The sequence below is a fragment of the Electrophorus electricus genome, chromosome 8, assembly GCF_041902795.1.
Source record: "Electrophorus electricus isolate QZ-2024a chromosome 8, ASM4190279v1, whole genome shotgun sequence".
Lineage (NCBI taxonomy): Eukaryota > Metazoa > Chordata > Actinopteri > Gymnotiformes > Gymnotidae > Electrophorus > Electrophorus electricus.
This window is the reverse complement of record NC_137504.1, coordinates 7,383,191-7,403,801: the sequence shown is the minus strand read 5'-3', so window position 1 is coordinate 7,403,801 and position 20,611 is coordinate 7,383,191. Positions and strand designations below refer to the sequence as shown.

At 40.7% G+C, this 20,611-nt stretch overlaps 1 protein-coding gene across 5 annotated transcripts in view; it reads left to right on the top strand.

Annotated features, from left to right (window-relative positions):
• The window catches only part of myo5b (myosin VB), a 38,481-nt gene extending 21,520 nt beyond the window's left edge, over positions 1 to 16,961 (top strand). For 2 of the 5 annotated variants that reach the window (XM_081719720.1, XM_081719721.1), the window contains exons 15-39: positions 335 to 484; positions 635 to 732; positions 1,685 to 1,771; positions 2,647 to 2,758; positions 3,428 to 3,639; positions 3,773 to 3,929; positions 4,262 to 4,501; positions 4,621 to 4,857; positions 5,242 to 5,335; positions 6,378 to 6,523; positions 6,603 to 6,722; positions 6,923 to 7,069; positions 7,382 to 7,450; positions 8,487 to 8,726; positions 9,271 to 9,365; positions 10,757 to 10,955; positions 11,116 to 11,209; positions 11,312 to 11,458; positions 11,583 to 11,734; positions 11,947 to 12,036; positions 13,132 to 13,282; positions 13,736 to 14,021; positions 14,349 to 14,523; positions 14,611 to 14,691; positions 14,796 to 16,961. In XM_081719720.1, coding sequence (XP_081575846.1) covers positions 335 to 484; positions 635 to 732; positions 1,685 to 1,771; positions 2,647 to 2,758; positions 3,428 to 3,639; positions 3,773 to 3,929; positions 4,262 to 4,501; positions 4,621 to 4,857; positions 5,242 to 5,335; positions 6,378 to 6,523; positions 6,603 to 6,722; positions 6,923 to 7,069; positions 7,382 to 7,450; positions 8,487 to 8,726; positions 9,271 to 9,365; positions 10,757 to 10,955; positions 11,116 to 11,209; positions 11,312 to 11,458; positions 11,583 to 11,734; positions 11,947 to 12,036; positions 13,132 to 13,282; positions 13,736 to 14,021; positions 14,349 to 14,523; positions 14,611 to 14,691; positions 14,796 to 14,948 — 3,732 coding nt within the window. In that variant the 3' untranslated portion in view covers positions 14,949 to 16,961. Of the gene's footprint in view, positions 1 to 334; positions 485 to 634; positions 733 to 1,684; positions 1,772 to 2,646; positions 2,759 to 3,427; positions 3,640 to 3,772; positions 3,930 to 4,261; positions 4,502 to 4,620; positions 4,858 to 5,241; positions 5,336 to 6,377; positions 6,524 to 6,602; positions 6,723 to 6,922; positions 7,070 to 7,381; positions 7,451 to 8,486; positions 8,727 to 9,270; positions 9,366 to 10,365; positions 10,444 to 10,756; positions 10,956 to 11,115; positions 11,210 to 11,311; positions 11,459 to 11,582; positions 11,735 to 11,946; positions 12,037 to 13,131; positions 13,283 to 13,735; positions 14,022 to 14,348; positions 14,524 to 14,610; positions 14,692 to 14,795 lie in introns of those variants that run through there. The other 3 variants (XM_081719724.1, XM_081719722.1, XM_081719723.1) reach the window with 3 other exon arrangements.
• Positions 16,962 to 20,611: the final 3,650 nt, after the last annotated feature.

The window sequence follows — 20,611 nt, the reverse complement described above, 5'->3', positions numbered from 1 at the left end:
TTTTCCTTCCTTTTTCGAACACTCTGCCTTTGAGGTTTCTTTATTAGTCTGTTAGCAGAGAAACTCTTCAAACCAGATTTCATATTTTCAGATTTTTCTAAACCTGAATCTCATTAAGAAAAGGTCATACTTTTTCCATATACAACGAAAATATGGAAAAACAGAGCTGAGGAATCTTGAGTTGTGTTGTAAATATATGAAGCATGTTTTATTTTGTAAACAAAATATATTGGTATGTTTTATTTTGTAAACAAGATCAGCCACAATGCTCTTGGGGAGTGTTCAGCACCAGGGCATTGCCCAGATGCTTATAGTGGTGGTTTTCCTTCTGCAGTTCCAGCTGGTGGCAGATCTCTTCCAGGATGGAAAAGATGTTTCTGCACCTGCGGTCCTGTCTGGCAAGACATCCAGGATCAATGTGCGTCCTGCTAAGCCAATGCCCAAAAGCCACAATCGTGAGCACCGCAAAACTGTAGGCCACCAGGTAACCTCGCACTACGCATATTACTTCATTAGAGACTGGAATTTGTTATCCTTATTAAACACTAATAGACATGAAAAGATTTGACCTGTATTTTGTATTAATGTGAACACATTTGTTTTTTGAATGTTTATAATGAATCCCCTTTTCTAGTTTCGTAATTCCTTGCACCTTCTGATGGAGACTCTCAATGCTACTACCCCTCACTATGTGCGCTGCATTAAACCCAATGATGAGAAACAAGCCTTTGTGTAAGTGAGGATATACATATATTATTTGGCTTGATATGTGTGTCTAAAGTGACTTTGATCTATACTTCTACTTCTAACATTCATAAACTATTTGGTATAATAGTCACTAATTGGTGCACATTGCTGACACCATGATTTGAAATCAGAGATCTATTTGGATTATTTCAGAAGGATTATTTTGGATATCTGATTGATTGTATGACTGGTAACTAGGTTTAGTCAGTTGTTTGGTAGTGTTTTATTACTGTTTAGTTATTGTTTTATATTTGCAATGCCTGCATGTATTTTTAGTTGAAAACACCAACTTATTACATTGCATGCAAGTTCAAGTTTGGTTTATTTGTCACATACATAGTCATACACAGTATAACTCGCAGTGAAATGGTTTCTCTGACAAAGGCATTATTAAAGCCATAAGTATGTAGATGCAGTACTTCAACACTACTTCTGCTCGAAATTATGTATCATAGCATCCAGTCTTATTATGAATAACCTAGGTAAGAAAGCTTTAACATGAATTTACAACTCTGGTTTCCAAAAAAAGGACTTGGTTTTGTTTTGTGTGTGTCCTTTTTGCGCATTCCTGAGGACAAGAGCCTCTTCATAAAAGCTAAATTGAGAGAAGTTCCTAAATCACATGCTGCTAGGGTTAGTATCAGTGGAGGGTTGTATTCAGAGCTCTGAGGCAAGCGATCTCAGAGCCTCTGTGTCCCTGAGCAGACTGCATGTTCCCAAATGCCTCTCTCGCGTCAGCTGTTTACGATGCTTAAGAAGAAAAGGTGGGCTGGCTTTTGCAAGGATGAATTGTAATGTTGTGGGGTTCTACTTATCGTCTGTAGATTTATTGGGTTAATGTGATTAATTGCTCATATCACATGTATATTTTTCATGTTGAGGTTATTTTATTGTCTGAGAGTTTGTTTTAATGGACACTGGATGATTCTGTGTACAGATTCGACTCCAAAAGAGCTGTCCAACAACTGCGAGCATGTGGAGTTCTGGAGACCATTCGCATCAGTGCTGCGGGGTATCCATCCAGGTAATCCCTCCACAGATGTACTTCTACACTGTGAGACATGACTTTGTAAAGGTCCAAAAAGAATGCATTTCTCTCTCTCTCTCTTTCCCTTTTAACTCTTAAACATACCCTTAAACTTTTAAATGTTTAGATTTGTAAGGTGTAAGTTTGAGACAAAAGTCAAATGCTCTTATATCACTTCCCATGTACGTAGTCATTTCAGAAAGTTCATGGGATGTCTGAAATCATGATTAAGAATATAATAAAGACTCTGGAGCTCTCTGGTTCTGTCCAGTTTAGATGTGTAGTAACTGGCCACACACACACAAACACACACACAAAATCACACATTCACACAATCAAATCCCTTCAGGTCTCCACTGTGTATAGATATGTTTATATAACATCACAAATTTGATAACATCACTCGGTTGGACTGGTAACAGGGCATTTGTTCCATTCTGTAATGGTTACTAAATCAGTGTGTATGTGTGTACATTGCTTTTGCCACTGCATTGAATTACACATAAACAGATTATATTGATAAGATTTACATAGCATTTATTTTTATAGTTATTATAGTTTGTATAGTTTCTTTCTATATTGGCATTTGATTTTAAAGAATGCACTTCTCTGTGTTTTTTTGTTTTGTGTGTGTGTCTCTGTGTGTGTGTGTGTGTGGGGGGGGTCTGGTAAATCATATGTGCTGATTTCTTGTGTCAGTGCTGTATAGTGGTGTTGTCTGGATAAAAGTGTTATTCAGTTGCAATGTATAGTTTTCTCACAGAGCTTTTAAAAACAGCTGTCTACAGTGGTATCTAGTATACAGTATATAGTATTACTTTACCTGCACAACATGGTAGTACTCAATGACATCTACTAATGTGTGTTTTCAGGTGGACATACATGGATTTCTTCAGCAGATACCGAGTGCTCATGAAGAGGAAGGACCTGAGTATTGGTGATAAGAAACAGATCTGCAAAAACCTGCTTGAGTCCTTGGTCAAGGTAACGGTTTAAATTTTCCACTTTTACATTTTATATTGAATAAAAAGAATTTACACCAGACACATAGCTTTGGTAGACAGCTCTAAATATAAAGATATATAAAATATAAAAATATAAAGGAGTTTATCATTGTTAATCTTGATCGCACAGTTACATCACAGGTTCCTGTATCTGAAACTAGGAAATATGCCAGAAAGATTTCTCTTTTTTGGGCTGCATAGCCTTTAGCATTACAAAATGTTATTTTTCATCTCCATAGTCTCAGTAAATAGCTGCAACTTCTGCAGAGCTTTCCCCAGTGGCTGCAGCTTATGAAGCTCAGTCATTCTGAGTTCTCCACTCACAAAGTTGGTGGGCAGCCATAAAGATTATGCTGTATAATCAGCTCTCCTTGGTATGGTGATGTGGACATGAGGAATAGAGGCTATTAACCTTAGATGAGTATATGGCTTCAATCCTCTAATAGATTTTGTTAATTTGGTTTATTTGTTTTTCATGCAAATCTAATAGAATTTCAGTGTATATAAAACTGTCAGGAGGAGAGAGAAACTTGCGTTCCACAAAATATATATCAGATATTTAAAGATGTTAAAGTTGCTGTTATAGAATGAATGATTATTGCTTGATTGTCCCAATAACCGTGCCACTTTATCTTCATCTTTCATCCAGGATCCAGACAAGTTCCAGTTTGGCAAGACCAAGATCTTCTTCAGAGCAGGCCAGGTAGCATACCTTGAGAAGCTCAGAGCGGACAAGTTCCGCTTTGCTTGCATTAAAATCCAGAAGACAGTGAGGGGATGGCTACAGAGGACATGTTACCGCAAGATCCGCAAGTCTGCCATCACACTCCAGAGATATGGACGAGGCTATTTGGCCCGCCGGTGAGAGGATACATTTGAATTATATAATGCCTACACTGAGCCTTCTCTTCCTACAGCATTGTCTCACTTTCTCCTGTTGTCTGTCCTTTTTTTGTCTACTCTGCTCTCTCTCACTCTCTCTCACTCTGTCTAGATATGCGGAGTACTTGCGTTTCACGAAAGCAGCTCTTGTGTGTCAGAAGCAGTGCCGGATGGTGCGCGTGCGCCGTGCATATCTCACTATCCGCCAGGCTGTGATCACCATCCAGGCCTACACCAGGGGCATGTACACGCGCAGGCTCTACCAGGAGGTACCCTGCTGCACCTCTGCTTCATGTTTGCTTTATTTTTTTTATTTTTTATTTTTTTCCTTTACCCCTGTTTTCTCTCTCACTCTCTCACCTTTTATCCTTTCTGATTCCCCTCCCCTTGCTGCACTCTGATGCTGGAAACAAGATGAACTGCATTGACTATGGGGTGTTCTCCAAAACATTGCACACCATCTGTTTTTGGCATGTCAAAATACATTTTGTAGTGTAGAATGCTGAATGTAGGGTTCTTCTCACTTTGTTATAAAAATTACAAAGAGCATTATTCCATTTAAATTTTTTTTTTTTTTTACCAAACCATGTGATCCATTCAGTTCCTGCTCCACCACAAAGCAACAATTATCCAGAGAACAGTGCGTGGATGGCTGGAGAGGAAGAAGCTCTGCCGGGCCCGTGACGCAGCAATTGTGATCCAGTGTGCCTACCGTCGTGTCCTCGCCAAGCGGCAACTCAAGCAGCTGAAGATTGAGGCCCGTTCAGCGGAGCATTTCAAGAAACTCAATGTCGGCATGGAGAATAAGATCGTCCAACTTCAGAGAAAGATGGATGAGCAGGTACAGCAGGCTGTGCTAATATACCACCACATCCACCACGTAATTCCCATTATTACACTTGCTTGGTAGTTTTTCTTAATTCTGAATTAAATCTTCATCTCTCTTGATTCTTTCTGTAGTCAAAAGACTATAAGACTCAGAATGAGCAGCTGGTCGTTGCCAACACTAGTCTGGGCACGGAGGTTGGCAAGCTGCAGAAAGAGCTGGATGTACTTCGCAGTCACCAGGGCAACAACAATCAGCTGACCTCACTACAAGAGGAGATTGAGAGGCTGAGGGTGGAGCTTGACGAAGCCCACACCCAGGCTAAGAGGCTCAAAGAGGAACACAGCAGTGAGAAACTTGGACTAGAACAGGTGAGAGTGGGTGGATGGGAGGTCAGCTTGTTGTCAGAAATAGGTGGTGAGCATAGAAAAAGGTGAGTATAAGTTGTTGAATAATTAACTGGTATAGAATAGGAAACAACATTACACAGTTTAGCTTGGGGTGCATAAAAGGACACAGAGCACATAACCAATGTCAGTCCTTCATTGCCATCTAGCTAAGTCTAAAGAGTTCACTTTCCTTAAGTCCAGTTCATACATCTTTGTAATTTATTTATTGTGAAGAAATTAAGTTGGCCATTGCCACATCACTGCAGACACTGCACATACATGATCCATGATTCATGACATGAAGCAGGAGCTTTTGTCAGTTGGAAAGGTGCTTCGGACGGTAGCAATGTGTTCTGCTGTCCTTAGAGAGTAGAGGAGTTGGAGAGAGAAAACTCATTGTTAAAGGAGGAGAAAGAAGAAATGAATCAGAGAATCCTCCAGTTTTCCAAGAGCTCTGAGGGTGAGTTTCACAGTCCATTGCACCTGAGTGTCTAGATGCATCCACACATGCATCCACACATGCTCCCACACACACATATACACATACACACACACACAGAGCAAAGTGGTTGGATGTTTGTTAGTAAGATGTGCTTCTCAGAGGGCAGGACTCATTTTGTATTGTGTCCCACACAAGAGGGCTTTGTGCAGAAATAGGGTGAGAGAGAGGATAACACAAACTGTATTGGATTTCAGGGCAGGAATGCAGGATCACCTCTTTACCTGCTGTTGTTAAGTATAGTGTTTTGTGCCAGTTCTCATACAAGAGTGGTAACTGCTACTATGTTGTGTTGTTCCTTCTTTACTAAACCTTCTTTATACGTATATATTTTTAAATGTGCAGATAACGTAACTGTAAATGATGCTCATATGTCTTCCACATTGCACTTGTTTAGTTGTATACTGATGGCTATACTGTTACAGTCAACTTGGCAAGAAAAGGAGTGTGTTTGACTTCATTCCATCTTCTTAGCCTCTGGCTAAGAAGTCAAAAAGTGACTTCATATGTTCTTTAAATAAAGCCCTGCTGATAAACTACCAAATAAGACACAAAAGGTTTAGTTGACAGTCAGCTCTGTATTTGTTTGTGGGCTGGGACAGATTGGGTTATACTTATGTAAGACTGGCTCATTATTCTGTTTTTTTCTTTGTCATGACAAACTGGGAAAAGCATGTCAGCATTCCAGCAATCATTGTAGAGTCTCACTTTTCCAGTTCTTTGAAATCCTTCTTTGTTATGCAATCCTGTTTTTTGATTATATGCCAGCCTGTGGCATAAAAGGATCAAAGTTAAGAGTTGTAATATCATATATCATGTCATAAAATGTGATTGTACGAGGTTAGTAACTAAGCCTCTTGTAAATCTGTCAAGTGTTAAGATAGAAATTACCTTTTTTTCAGTGTGTTAAAAGTCATATTAATGCGGTGACCTTCAGCTCGGTGGGTCAAAAACATGGCTAACTTCTGGTTGGGTGACTGTGTGGGTGTTGTGCATCTTGCAGGCCAAAAGGGGAGTGTTCCTCAGAAGGAGCTCCGTCTGCAGACTGAACTTAATGAGGAAAGGCTCCGTTATCAGAACCTGCTGAAGGAGTTTTCCAGACTGGAGCAGAGATATGACAATCTCCAGGAGGAGGTCTCCTTTGTAAAGGTAGCATATTGAGAACTAATGAACTCTGGAGTTTCGAAATAAAGAAGAGGGGCAATTCTCACTGAATTTGATGTGTTAGTTCCATCCAGGCCACCGGAGGGTCCCCTCGAATCAAAGCAGCTTGGGTTCTGACTCCAACTACCCCTCCATATCCTTGTCTGAGGTGGGAGACACCGAGGACACCATTCAGCAGGTGGAGGTATGACTGGACCCATATTGCTAGTTTAGATCCCGGTGATGTCCCATTTTGCCTCAAAAAGACGTGGTGATAGAGGCAGACCTAGATAGAGGAAGGGAATTGATAGTTACTAAATTGGGTAACACCCCCCCCACACACACACACAAAATACACAAAAAAAACAGCATAAGATGTTTGTGCTTCCTTTGGCCTGTGGGCAGGACATGGGTATGGAGAATGCAGCCATGGACCTCAGTGTGTTTATGAAGCTGCAGAAAAGAGTGCGAGAACTGGAGCAGGAGAGGAAGAAGCTTCAGACCAACCTGGAGAAGATGGAGGAGTTGAGCAGTCACAAAGTTATTGGCACGGTAGGCGCGCACACACACACACACACACACACACACACACACACACACACTTAAAGTACATGCTAAATGATAAAACCAAATCTGAATTTTCAGATCTTTACTTGCAACCTTGTGTTTACTTAGTGTATGCGTGCGCGTGCGCATCTCACAACAAAACATAGATGTGTTGTCTTTGAGCTCAACTCTGTTACTGCCCTTGGTGATAAATTAAATAGTTATCATATCAGGTAATCTGGTAAAATGACAGACTGAATCTCCTGCCTTATCATAAAAGGTGGACTTGTGGTTTTTTTTCCTTCTCTGGTCTCTCAGGTGACTGAGCCAAAGAGATCTACGTCAGAGGAAGACACCAACGCAGATCTGGCCTACAACAGTCTGAAGGTTTATGCATACACATTCTTAGCTCTTGCACAGTCTAACAGTCACTAGCACTGTCTCTCTTCATGTTCTTCGATCTGTTCTGCATTTTGACTGGTCTGCTGCTGCTTGCTCTGCCACTTAAGATGAGGGTGAGTGGGAAGACCACAGGCAGGAGAGGTAGACCTAGAGAACCCGTGCTTACCAGTACTGGTGTATAATAGAACTTGTCATCACTCTACTTAATTATACAGTTTTTCATTTTGTCATCATAAAACTTTCTAATGCTTAAAATAGAATTTTGTTGGAGGAGAGCATGTTCTTAACAGAAAGGTTCCTACAGTGTACACTTTCAAAGAAAAATATGCATTTTAAAGAAAAAAAATACAAAAATTGACTTACAGGTTTTCTTATGTAAGTGACAATTTTTCATGTAATTTAATTTGTTTAATTTGCTTTTTTCTTTGTTAGTAATAATGACAATGGTAACATAATGGTAATGGTAACATAGCGGTTGTTAAAATGGAGCCCTGCCTTACGTTAGAGGAGAGAAGAGAATTACTCCTCCGTGCTTTTGCACTATATATATATACTCAGAATATCTATGTTTAATTTTACTGCAGAGCTCTGAGCACTGTTAGCCCAGTCAGCTATTCAGTGTTCTGCCAGGGAGTGATGAAACACCTAAGGACAGGACCAGTAAAAGGTTAGGTTCAACTGAAAGGTCAAAGTACAAGGGTAGTCTCATTCCAGCTTTGTAAAAGGTATTGAAGTTAGGGTGAGGTGTAATGCATAACATTTGAAACTTTCTTGGCAGTTATCTTTTGTGAATGTTTTATTGTGTACAGGTCTATTTTTTACACATAACTACTTGTTCGTGCTCACTCTTGCTATTTCTACCTCACACTTATATGCAGATCATTTTACACACACACACAACGACACAAACACATGACGACACACAAACACATGCACGTGCGCACATACCGGTTCTCTATGTAGTGAAATTTCTCCTCCCATCACTCCTCTTCTTATCCTGCCTCTTTTTTCAATTCTTCAGAGGCAGGAACTTGAGTCTGAGAACAAGAAGCTGAAGAATGATTTAAATGAACTTAGGAAAGCGTTAGCTGAACAGGCTTCTGACAGCACCTCATCCAATGAAATGCACGATAGCTATAACCTCCTGCTCAGTCAACTCAAAGCAGCAAATGAGGAGCTGGATATACGCAAGGAGGAGGTTCTTATGCTGAAATCCCAGATTGTTAGCTCCACAAAGCCAACAGAGAACTTCAATCTCATTGTGAGTCTAAATATTATTCAGTTGCAAATATACTAAGAAAATCAGTCTGATCACCAACAGTCACCAGTAACAGCCTATGATTAGATGGTTATTTTATGACTTCTGAACCTCAGTCTTTCTCTCTTTCACTTTCTATTTGTTTCTTGTTCTCTCTGTTTCTCCTCCATTTTCTCTCTTTCTCTCTCTCTTCGTCCCCCTCCCACTCCCGCCTTCTCACTCAATTCAGGTTAGCATCGATGTTCTCACTCTCCCACCATAGTATACTTGCCTGTGGTGAGATAGTGTGCTCTGGTAACAGCTGAATCTAATGTATTCAGTCAGGAAGTTTTAAAAAGGAAAAAAATGTTAAATTAATTTTCATCTTTACTTACTATACATGTTATCTCCTGTAATTTTCTATATTAATGGATTCAAGGCCATACTTTGATCCTTTCTACAATGTCATTAAAGCTTGCAAGCATGTTTTACAACTAGTGGAATGTAATGGAAAATGCACTTGTAAGTACCTTTCTGTATAATATGGCTTTATGTCCTTTCCTAATAGAACTCAAGTGACATCTCAGAATGTCCCAACAGCAAAATACCTGTAGACAAGGAGGAATCCTTGCAAGCATACCAGGACTTCAGTGAGTCCAAGAGGTCAGTAACCAGCACCATGAACCCGTGAGGGCTTTAAAACCTCCCTCTAAAACCTGCCCATTCCCTTTCCTCTTTTCCCATGCTCTTGCCTCCTCACCGTTACTGGGATCGTTGGAACAGTAAAGGTCCCGATAGCCAAGCGGGGCTAGCCAGGCTTTGGCTTGTAGTTATACTTTCAGTATTCCTCTCAAACCTTGGAGATGTTCCTGGGGTCCTTACTACATGTTTAGCTGTGACTACTCTATGCAACCCCTTTCAGCCTACTATATTGGTGGGGTGATTACTTTTATAAATAGTTTCATCAGTGAATTTTGTTGCACACCCTATTACAGTAAGCGATATCCATCCTAAGTTTTCAGGGTATATGTTTTTTTGTTCTAGGACTCTAGAAAGAGTCTTCCTTAGGAACCCCATCCCCATCAGAGCTAAAGCAGTTTCTCATGCATGCATTTATGTAGATGATGATGCTTTTATCCAAAGCAACTTACAATTAAAAAAAACAAACCTACAATTATGACTGAACACAATGTGAGCAAATGAGGGTTAAGGGCCTTGCTTAGGGGATAAACAGTTGTAACTTAGTGGTGGTGGGGCTTGAACTGGCAACCTTCTGATTATTAGTTGGCTCCCTTAACCACTGAGGTACCACTGCCCAGTGGGGAAAGAGGGGCAGTCTTCCTATCCCTGTAGGCATTGCTTGGTTTTAGGCACTGAGTGAAAAAGAACATTAAAGTGCTGAGAGGCTGAAAAGCCTACTAGTTTAGATGTTCAGAATTAAAACCTGTTAAATTATTTCGTACCCTCTGAGTGTCATAGTTTAGCTCAAGGGCAAATATTCCTAATACCCCAAAGCTTCTCTGTATGATAACAGTGTTAGTTTGATCTCCTCTACCCAGCTAATTTGTTTTTCGCATAACTAACTGCTTTCTTCTCTTTGCTCTCCTCTGCATTCTCATTCCTTCTGTGCTGCTGCCTGGTTTTCTCTTTGCTTGGTCACCAGTAGAATGCAAGACTGGGGTTATGTGAATGAAGATGGAGAGCTTGGTCTGGCCTATCGGGGGCTAAAACAAGTAGCCAGGTTGGGCTTTTTGCGCTTTACATTTTCTGCTTGCTGCTCCTTCCTTTTGTTTCCGTGAACCTTTTTAATGCCGATAAGTAGCACCTATTTATAATACTTATGACCCTGGTTTAGCTGAGACCTTCTCTGTGTTGCTGGCATGGAAAATGGAATTCTGGATTGTTCTCTATTCTGTCACTTTTCATGAGAAACTTTCCTTTTTGTTGGCTTTGGAATGAATACTTAATCTTATTACAATATGTGTGAGTATATGCAGTATTTATTCAGTATATGTGGGTGCATGTATCTGCGTGTGTCTGCAAATGTTTGTAAGGCTTTTGGAGGCACAGCTGCAGTCTCAGTCACGGAAGTATCAAGATGAGCTGGAAGCTCTGCACACCCAAATCGAGGTGCTGAAAGAAGACCTGGAGAAGAAGCAGGAGATGTTGAATCATTTCAGCTCCCTCCCCCCAGATGCCCTGGTGGAGTTCAGTGTTCAGCAGGAGATTACCCGCCTCACTAACGAAAATCTTGTGAGACATCTCATTCCCTCTCACCACTCGCACCTCATTAGGATCACACTGCAGCATGGGTTATCTTGCATTTATTTCTACAGAACAGAATTAATTAAATACATTAAGTAAAGCTTAAATTCACTCTATCAATCTTGATTTGTTGATGACATTATTCCAGGATCTCAAGGAGATTGTAGAGAAGCTAGAGAAGAATGAGAAGAAGCTTAAAAAGCAGCTTAAGATCTACTACAAGAAAGTTCAGGAGCTTGAAGGTTTGAAAATGCCTTTTCATCCCTTTGTGCAATTTGGAATGTATCTGAGCGGAGGTGCCTTACTGTTATGCGTTGTGAATGTGGTGTGGGGTCCTTGTGCAGTGGGTCAGGCAGCAGCCTTGCAGGCAAGCAGGAGTAGACCTGAGCTCACCAGGCAGGTGACTGTGCAGAGGAAGGAGAAGGACTTCGAGGGCATGCTGGAGTACTACAAAGAGGATGAGTCCTTGCTGGTTATGACCCTCATCACTGGTGAGCATGAGGCTGCACAAACATCATCAGCGAGTTGCGTCTGCATGTGTCCTGCTAACGCTGTAAAGGATGTGAAGTGACCTATTTTTGTGGTATAGGATATGTGTCATGTCTGTGTTTTCAGACATGAAGCCCCAAGCTGTGTCAGCAACGGTCCCCTGTCTCCCAGCCTACATCCTCTTCATGTGCATCCGCCACTCTGACTACATCAATGATGACCAGAAAGTGCACTCACTGCTCACCTCAACCATTAATGCTATTAAGAAGGTTCTTAAGGTGAGTATCTCCTAGTTGTGTTTCCATAGAAAGGGTTCACTTTCACAGTAAATTAATCTTCATCCACACAAACATCTCACTGGCAGTCAATGTGTCTTTAGACAATTACATATTACTTTTACATATTATTTATAAAGTGTATAACTTTTATATAAAACAATTGATGCTTAAATAACATTGTCATTCATTTATATAAAAATTGTGCTCTGCAGAAACACAACAGTGACTTTGAAATGACCTCTTTCTGGCTGGCTAACACTAGTCGCCTCTTGCACTGTCTGAAGCAATACAGCGGAGATGAGGTGAGTTAGTTCTACCCTTCTTCATTACAGCATCACTGTAAGGTATTAGTATTTGATGTATTAGTAGAGGATTAGTTTGGTCACATCTGTATACAAAAGCCAAATGTGTAAATGTAAAATATTGTGATTTCTGTGGATAACTGAGCCATTTTTGGCTTTTCAGTTAATTTTGCTTTGGCAAACATATTGGAGCTTTTTCCCATTAGCTTAATTGGTTAGTTGTGTATTCATAATTGCTTTTTCAAAACAAGTAAGAATTTATCTTGCCATTTTCTACAGCTTAAATGTCACTAAACCAGATATACTATATTTGTTATTAGTATGTAATAAATTAGTACATCACATTGCATCTCCAAACAACTGCACAATTTCTTTCACTGATGTTTTAAATTAATAATGTAAATTTGCTTAGTGAAATGCCATAATAATAAATGTCATTCTTCCGTCGTTTTATTATTAAATGTCTTTTTTATTTGCAGCATACATGTTATTTCCTCTGTCTGATTACAAGTGTCAACATCAATCAACTAGCCATGGTCCATTGTTCCTTATACAATATGTCAAAGAAGTTATTCATGATGTAGTAGATGAATGTAAAAAAGATCACTGTCCTCTGGTGAAATGATGCATTGACTGGATGCATTATTTTGGCCTAAAGGTTCTCAGAACTCTTGGATATGGGGAGTGTCGTGGGGGTTAACTTCTTATTTTGGGTAAAAATTGTATTAGAATAGTTTACAGAATGCCATAAATGTTAATCCTTAGCTAGACCATGTGCACATCAGGTTTAACATGAGGTTTGACTTAAAAAAAAATAAATAAATTGACCTCTGCTATATTTTAAATAACACTGCAGCTGGATTTAGTCCATCCTTTAGGTGCACCTTAAACCATATGTTCTAAGGACACAGTGATAGCATCTGACCTGTTTTACGCATATCTAAAACTCTAAACTGGAGCTAAGCTCTTGACAGGGCAACAACCTCTTTATAGTTTGCTATAGAAAAAATCAAGTTGCAAATGAATTGTATTTATTATTGTCATTGATTGTAAGAGGTTAGTCATAACTAAGATGTGTGTGCCTTTGTTTTACAGGCATTCATGACTCAGAACACACCCAAACAGAATGAGCATTGCCTGAAGAACTTTGACCTGGCAGAGTACCGGCAGGTTCTAAGTGACCTGTCAATCCAAATCTACCAGCAGCTCATTAAAATAGCTGAGGGCATACTGCAACCCATGATTGGTTAGTGCAGATGCAGTTTTATATTACCGTGGTTACAATTGTATATTAATTTTATATTGCTCCCTTATATTAATACTTCACTGATCCATTGCTCTGGTAAGCCCCATGTGGCCTCTCTACCCTAAATGCACCCTTATATATATATTAATTAATAAAATGTGTGTGTGTGTGTGTATATATGTATATGTATATGTATATGTATATATATATGTATATATGTATATATGTATATATATATATATATATATATGTATATATGTATATATGTATATATATATATATATATATATATATATATATATATATATATATATATATATATATATATATATATATATATGTGTGTGTGTATATATATATATATATATATATATATATATATATATATATATATACACACACATTTTATTAATTTTTTTCCCCCCCAACATTTTGCATCCTTCACCATGGTAGTGTCTGCCATGCTGGAGAGTGGCAGCCTGGCAGGTGTCAAGCCCATGGGCTACAGGAACCGCTCTTCCAGTATGGACTGTGAGAGCGGGGGCCCTGGGGGCTATACTCTGGAGGCCCTCATCAGGCAGCTGGGTGATTTCTTCGGGATCATGAGGGACCATGGCCTGGACCCAGAGATCGGCCAGCAGGTCATCCGCCAGCTCTTCTACAGCATCAATGCGGTCACACTCAACAATCTGCTGCTGCGCAAAGATGTCTGCTCCTGGAGCACAGGCATGCAGCTCAGGTATCGCACGGCAGCAAGCACGGCATGCTGGTGGCTGTCCAGCACATTGCAGGCTCAGGCCATGTGTTGTAGGGCTCCAAAGACAGAACGGTTTGGCTGGAGTGTGGGGGGGGGGGGGGAATAATTGAAAATGCCTTATTTTGTGGGTCTCCCAAATACTTCAAAACACTATCCTAATAGGCAAATATGACCACTCCGTTTTAAGTACTGCAACTGGACATGCTACTTTATGCTTCGGTGCCTGCGGACATGCGCGGCCAAATATTGTGCTGCTTTATGATGCAAAGTGTGCACTGATGAACACAGATTCCTGTCCCGTTCATTCAGGTACAACGTCAGTCAGATGGAGGAGTGGCTGAGAGGGCGGAACCTGCAGCAGAGCGGAGCAGTGGCCACCATTGAACCCCTCATCCAGGCTGCCCAGCTGCTGCAGGTCAAGAAGAAGACGTCTCAGGACGTTGAGGCCATCTGCTCCATGTGTACCTCGCTCACCACACAACAGGTAGTGACCAGCATGCATGCTTTAATACCTCTCTCCAGTCATGGTCCATAACTCGAGTGCTCATTCTTGCACTGGTTTTCTCTCCAGATTGTAAAGATCCTCAACCTTTACACCCCTCTCAATGAATTTGAGGAAAGAGTCACCGTGTCATTCATCAGAGACATACAAGTATAACTCTTACCACCAGCCAACATTTGTGCAACATATATTATCAGTGCTGGATCCCATCATGGGGAAGGGTATATGATGAGTATGGTTGTTTTTGCTTTCAGAATCATCTCCAAGACAGAGTAGAAAACAACCAGCTGCTGGTGGACACCAAGCACACGTATCCTGTGCTCTTCCCCTACACACCTTCTGCCCTGAGCCTGGAGAGTCTACACATCCCTGCCTCTCTCAACCTGCACTTCCTCACACGAGTCTGACCTGTTTGGCTCTCTGCAGCTCTTGCTGCACTCTAGCCCTGCAGGAGAGCAGGGAGGAGCACACTTCTCTCCAGCACACTAACCAGCATGCACAGACCATGAAACAAAAGGATACATCAGCAACCAGCGAGAGTCTTTCAGGCAGACTAACAGTTGTGTTGAGACACTTTATCATAAATTGATGCTGCCTTCCTGTCCATCTTATAAACAAGCTCCCACCATCATCCAGTTAATCTTTGGGTTAAACCTGGCCAGCCTCTCATCATACATATAATAATAATGTGTATGAAAGTGGAGCTCCACATCGGATATGAGGTCATATGCTTCAGTGCAGCCCTAATATTCATCATATTTCTCTATATTAATACACTACTTCCTTACAGTTATTGACTAAAAGGCTATTGTGGTCTCTGCGCTCGTGCAGGGATGGGTTCTCATATTTTTTAGTGAAGCGGCACTGCCTCGATACTGTTTACAAATTGATTTGCTCCTCTTCAGGCAGCAGCCAGCAAAACTGGTCCCTCCGCTGCTGACAGCTAAAGCAGCAGGAAGCCTTGCATTGCAGTGGCTGTCTGTGACTCCCTCAGTCCAGATAAGGCCCACTCTTTCACCTTGCCAAGAGGACTGCTGCGTCTGTAGCCGCTCCTTTAGTCTGCACATCAACAGGCTTCTGGAGAGAGGCTTTGCCTGCTGGAACTTTCCTAGCACGTGTGTCTTATGCTATCCTAACAAACACTGTCTGGGAGAAATATGAGCAGGACAAACAAGCTGAATGGGAGAGAAGAGAGGGGGTCTGTTGTAGGAGACAGAAGGAATGGGAGCTGAGATATTAGATTCTCTCTTCAGAGTAAGGAAATGGTGATTATTACATAGGGAGAGATAAAGAAAGAATCTATTATGTACCGACAGGAAAGGATTTGCAAGTGGAGTTCTATAGGGGATGATGCTACAGTTTAGGATGAAAGGGAGCATTTAAACTTTGCATACATTATCATTTTTTTTGTTAAATGTCTATACTTTGCATGTCATCATGTACATAACAGTAATATGTACAGTCCCCAGCAATCACAGGTCTTTTCTAGCAAAGTATATATTACAGAATCTTTTGTGAGGTTTTTTTCTTGTCTTCATATATATTTCTTTATTATATGAACAGGAAGGATAATACTTAATGCAAATCTATCAGGCTGTTGGTTCAAAATTGTTTCCTTGACCAATAATGTCCTCTTTGCATTGATTATGTATTTTTGCCAATCTTGTGAAGCAATCAATTTTTGTTCACTGGAGAGAGGTCTGTCTCATGTATACATCATTAGTTATTGGTTCTGTGGGTGTCTGTGAGCTTTAACCCACTTTCAGTGCCTATGAAAAAGACCATTGTGCATTATGATTGTCCTTCAGTGATGTATTCATGCATGAATGTAAATGTATTAAGAATATAGTGACCATTTATCATTTTGAACATTTCTGTGTCGATTTTCATTACATTGTGTGATACAGTGTAATATTCCAAACATGTTTTCATGTGAAGTTTTGGGGAGCTGATACTGCCCTCTGTTGGCAGTTCAACAGACCTGAGCATTGAAACCAGTAAAATCAGATATCAGAAGCAAACAAATCCTCTTATTTGTGAAATCCCTGAAATTGCATAATTGCCTACATGTCATGTGTTTGGAATTATATTGTAAAGATTTGTAGGTTTGTTTGTTGTTTTTGTTTTTGTTTTTTAATTGAGAGGGCCTTTATAATTTGTCATTATCTCTTATTTGTTTGCCCTGTAATGTACAGTAGAATCTACAGTGTCATCAGTCTTCATTTAGCACCTAGGGAGCAGTTAGAGTTCCAAGCTCAGAATCTCACGTATCTTATACATCTTTCAAAACATCCTGGTGAGCTTACTTCATTGATGGTGTACTCATGATCTGTAGGTTGTACAGTGTGTGACTAATCCAATTCCTGTTCACAGATAAAATTCCACCCTATGGTATATTTGAATAAATAGTTTGGAAAATGCATATCATTAACATTATTTTGCAGGGAGTTTCTTGTGCTGTTGTTCCAGAGCTCTGACCTCTGTCATAAACTGTAAGATTAGGAGGATTTGTGTAGTCTAAACAAAAACTAAGAATTTGCTGTTTACAAAGTTTGCATAATATTTCTGCCTGGACAGTGTTGCCTGGTAATAACAAGTGAAGCTCCAGCATCTTGGAGAGGGACATGAGAAAAATAAATAAGAACGAGTAATAACTGAATTATTCAAAAGCATCTAAAAGCTGAATGGATCATTATAGTCAGAAGGCTTCTCTACCAGTGATGCTGTATCTGTAAGGTGGTCTTAAATCTTGAATCTGTATCTGTAAGGTGGTCACACTCTAATAATAGTGGGGGCCCGTCTGCGGAACAGTTAGAGCTTGGATCAAGTAAAACAAAAGGAAAAAACTAAACAGGACAACAACGCCACGGGAAGAAATGGCACCCCCGATGCACTGGGGAAAACTCAAACTAAAACTTCCCAAACAAAACAGGGAGGAACTTGAATGGCTAAGGGAAGCCTCAGGAGAGAGACAGACTCGAGAGGGGAAAACTGGAGAAGGGAGGGGACGTGTAAAAACATTGACACCCTCGCAGAGCAGAAAAGAGGCGTAGCACAAGGGCTCACAGACCTCAATACCCAGAGTTAGCAGCTAGGAGCTTGGCTCAAAACTTTAGCAAAGACCCAGCACTGAATGGCTGGGTCAGTGGGCTTATATAACCTCTAGCCCAGCTGTTGGGTGTTAAGCCTGAGCATGGTTGACTCGAGGCCTCCCTCTGGTGGCCGGAGGGGGCCTCGGCCTGCTACCAACCCTTACAGTATCACATTGTATTTGTGTATCTCAACACTGGTATGAAAATGTAATTCCTGGATGAGCTGGCCTATATATCAGTTTTAAATCTATAAATAACAGTTTATATTATACTATTGTGCTTTATATAAAAACTATATAACTAAAAAGATTTTGTGTAAAACCCTCCTGTCCCAATAAGTATTTCTCTTATTTAAAAATAACAAAATTCAGGTCAACCTTCTAGGAATGCCCAAGAACAGCTGCTGCTCCCCTTAAATTGCCTTATACACCTGTCTTACACACCTGCCTAAAACACCTGCCCTGTACATCTGTTAAACAGACCTGCCCAAAAATACTTGACCTACCCCACACATGGATGAAGAATTTACCTACCCAGTACAATTATGAGTCAGAAAACACATTCACCTCAGGGTCCTATAAGCTCTGTATGCATTAGTAAACAAGCAAGTACTGTCTACATTGGTTTTTTGCTGAAAAGGGTTAACCTTAACCCCAAAAAGGTATAGACTTCTCTCTCACACTCATTTCCTCTTCTTTCTTTCCTGCTACTTCTGCCCCCTGACATTAGGCATTTTCTGGGGCAGATGGATATTAAACTGGATGTTAAAAGTGTTAAACCGCAGTCTACTCATTAGATCACAACAATCCTGGCACTAAAGTATATTGTGAAATGAACATGTTTGAATACTGCCAAAAATACATGTCAACAAGTTTAGCTGGAACCAGTTTCTGTAGTGTAGGTGCATGGACATGATATTTTGGTAATAAAAGCATAAATACTGTTCCAACCTGCATGCATATGTGCACTGCCCCAGCTCTAACCTCGCTCTCCCTCTCTCTCTTTCTCTGTCTCTCCATTCCCTTTGTTCCCTCCTTTTCTCTGCTGCTTTTTGTGGCTTTGTTGACTGAAGTCTTGTGAACTGGTTTCTGTACTCTTTCCCATACACAAATACTGCTAACGGTCACAGATTGCTAAAACACACTGCACGTCTGGTTCGTGTTTCTCTTGGTTTGTGGTATCTAAATAACAGGAAGTCATCAGACATGTAGCTGTGCAAACACATTTTTAGAACTGAGTAAACAAAATCTACAATATCTACAGTGCAAAGAATCCTTGCTCCTGTGTTTTTCTGCCATACTCTATTCATTCTAGTGTCACGTGTGTTAGTCATGTGGTTTTTATGTCTTTGTTGTACTTTTTTGCTGACACCTGTGGAATGCTACAGCATCAGACAAGAGTATGTCTGCAGTATAGCTTCTTCAGAACCCTTGTTTGCATATCCTGACCTTTCCCTGTCTCTTTTACTTCCTTTACTCCATTTCCACCAATGTAATTCAATGGCTAATCTGATGAATCCCCCTTTAGCTGTCATTTTATTACCTCTGTCTCATAAGTGCCATCTTGCTTTCTTTTCTGTGCCCAGTTCTGAAGCTGAGGAAGCAGTAGGGGTCATGGAAAGGCCTGGTCATCCAGATCTGTACTCTCCCAGAGGGAGCAGCTCAATCTGCAGAGCAGTAAAGCATATGGCACAGAAGAGCAAGGAGCACAAAGGAAGCTGACTGCAATGAGATCAGAGAGATGAGAGAGAACCATCCGAGAGCTCTCAAATGGTATGTACAGAAGAGTGCTATGTGAAGATAAAGCAATGAAGCTGTTGTTCATAGATGGTGAGTGAGATAGGGGCCTCTTGTGATGGGAGTGTGGTTTTAGGGGGTTTGTTTAGTGCACTCTCATCCTGTATCGTGAGGCTTCTTGCCTCCATGATACCCTGCCGTGGCTCTAGCACTGATGCAGTTCTTGGCCTGCCAGTTCTCACCATCTAGCCAATAAGAGTTCAGCCACTCTGAGAGGTGCACTTGTGATTGCGACTGCGATGGCAGAAGGAAAACATGTCACTGCATTTCTGAAAAAAAAAAAGATGACAAAGCACGGCGGAACAAAACAGGAGGAGTGAGCTTCCTCCCCTTTCCCCTCGGTACTCTCATATTCTCGCCTTCAGGCAGCTAACCGCAGTAGCCGCCCACGCCGCACTCGCGAACTCGAGGCCACCGCCACGCACCAGAGTCGCTTCAGCTAGCAAAGCCTGCTTTGCCCTCTCTCTCAGTCTTCTTTCACCAGCTCCTCACCCCTCACCCCCCTGCCAAGTATTTCCAGTTCCTTTCTCACTTTCTTGAGACATAGTGTTGTAGTGTTTTTAGTCAAGATTATGCATAATAGTAAAATCATCACGCATGCTACCAGTGGGAGATAAACAGTTACCCATAGCGGGCACATACTGCAATTCCCCAACCAGTTATACAATGAGTCAGATCCATTAAGTATATGTCTAGCATGTACAGTGTATAGTTCTTTAGGTGAAAAGTATTTATAGTAGTGCTTTACAGAGGTTCATATAAAAAGTGCATTTATGACTGAAAAATAATGATCATGTATAAAAACCAAGGCATATCACCAACGCTGTTGCTTTCATGCCTTTCCTTCTTCTGAGAGACCACGGGGTTTTATCATTGGATTTTCTCAGGTGAACTTACCGTTATGATCATGAGTTCATTTTATAACAGCTGCCACGCAACTTCATACCACAGTTACAACTGTGGTTGACTGAAAGACCAAAAAGCAGATTACCAACCATGATGGGCTCTGCCAGTGTTTGCCGTTGTCTGTTCACATTCATGCCAGCATCATTTTACAGGGTGACTTTGAACTGAAAGATGAATCCATGTCCTTATTTAGTGAATATAACAATTATCTATCTATCTATCTATCTATCTATCTATCTATCTATCTATCTATCTATCTATCTATCTATCTATCTA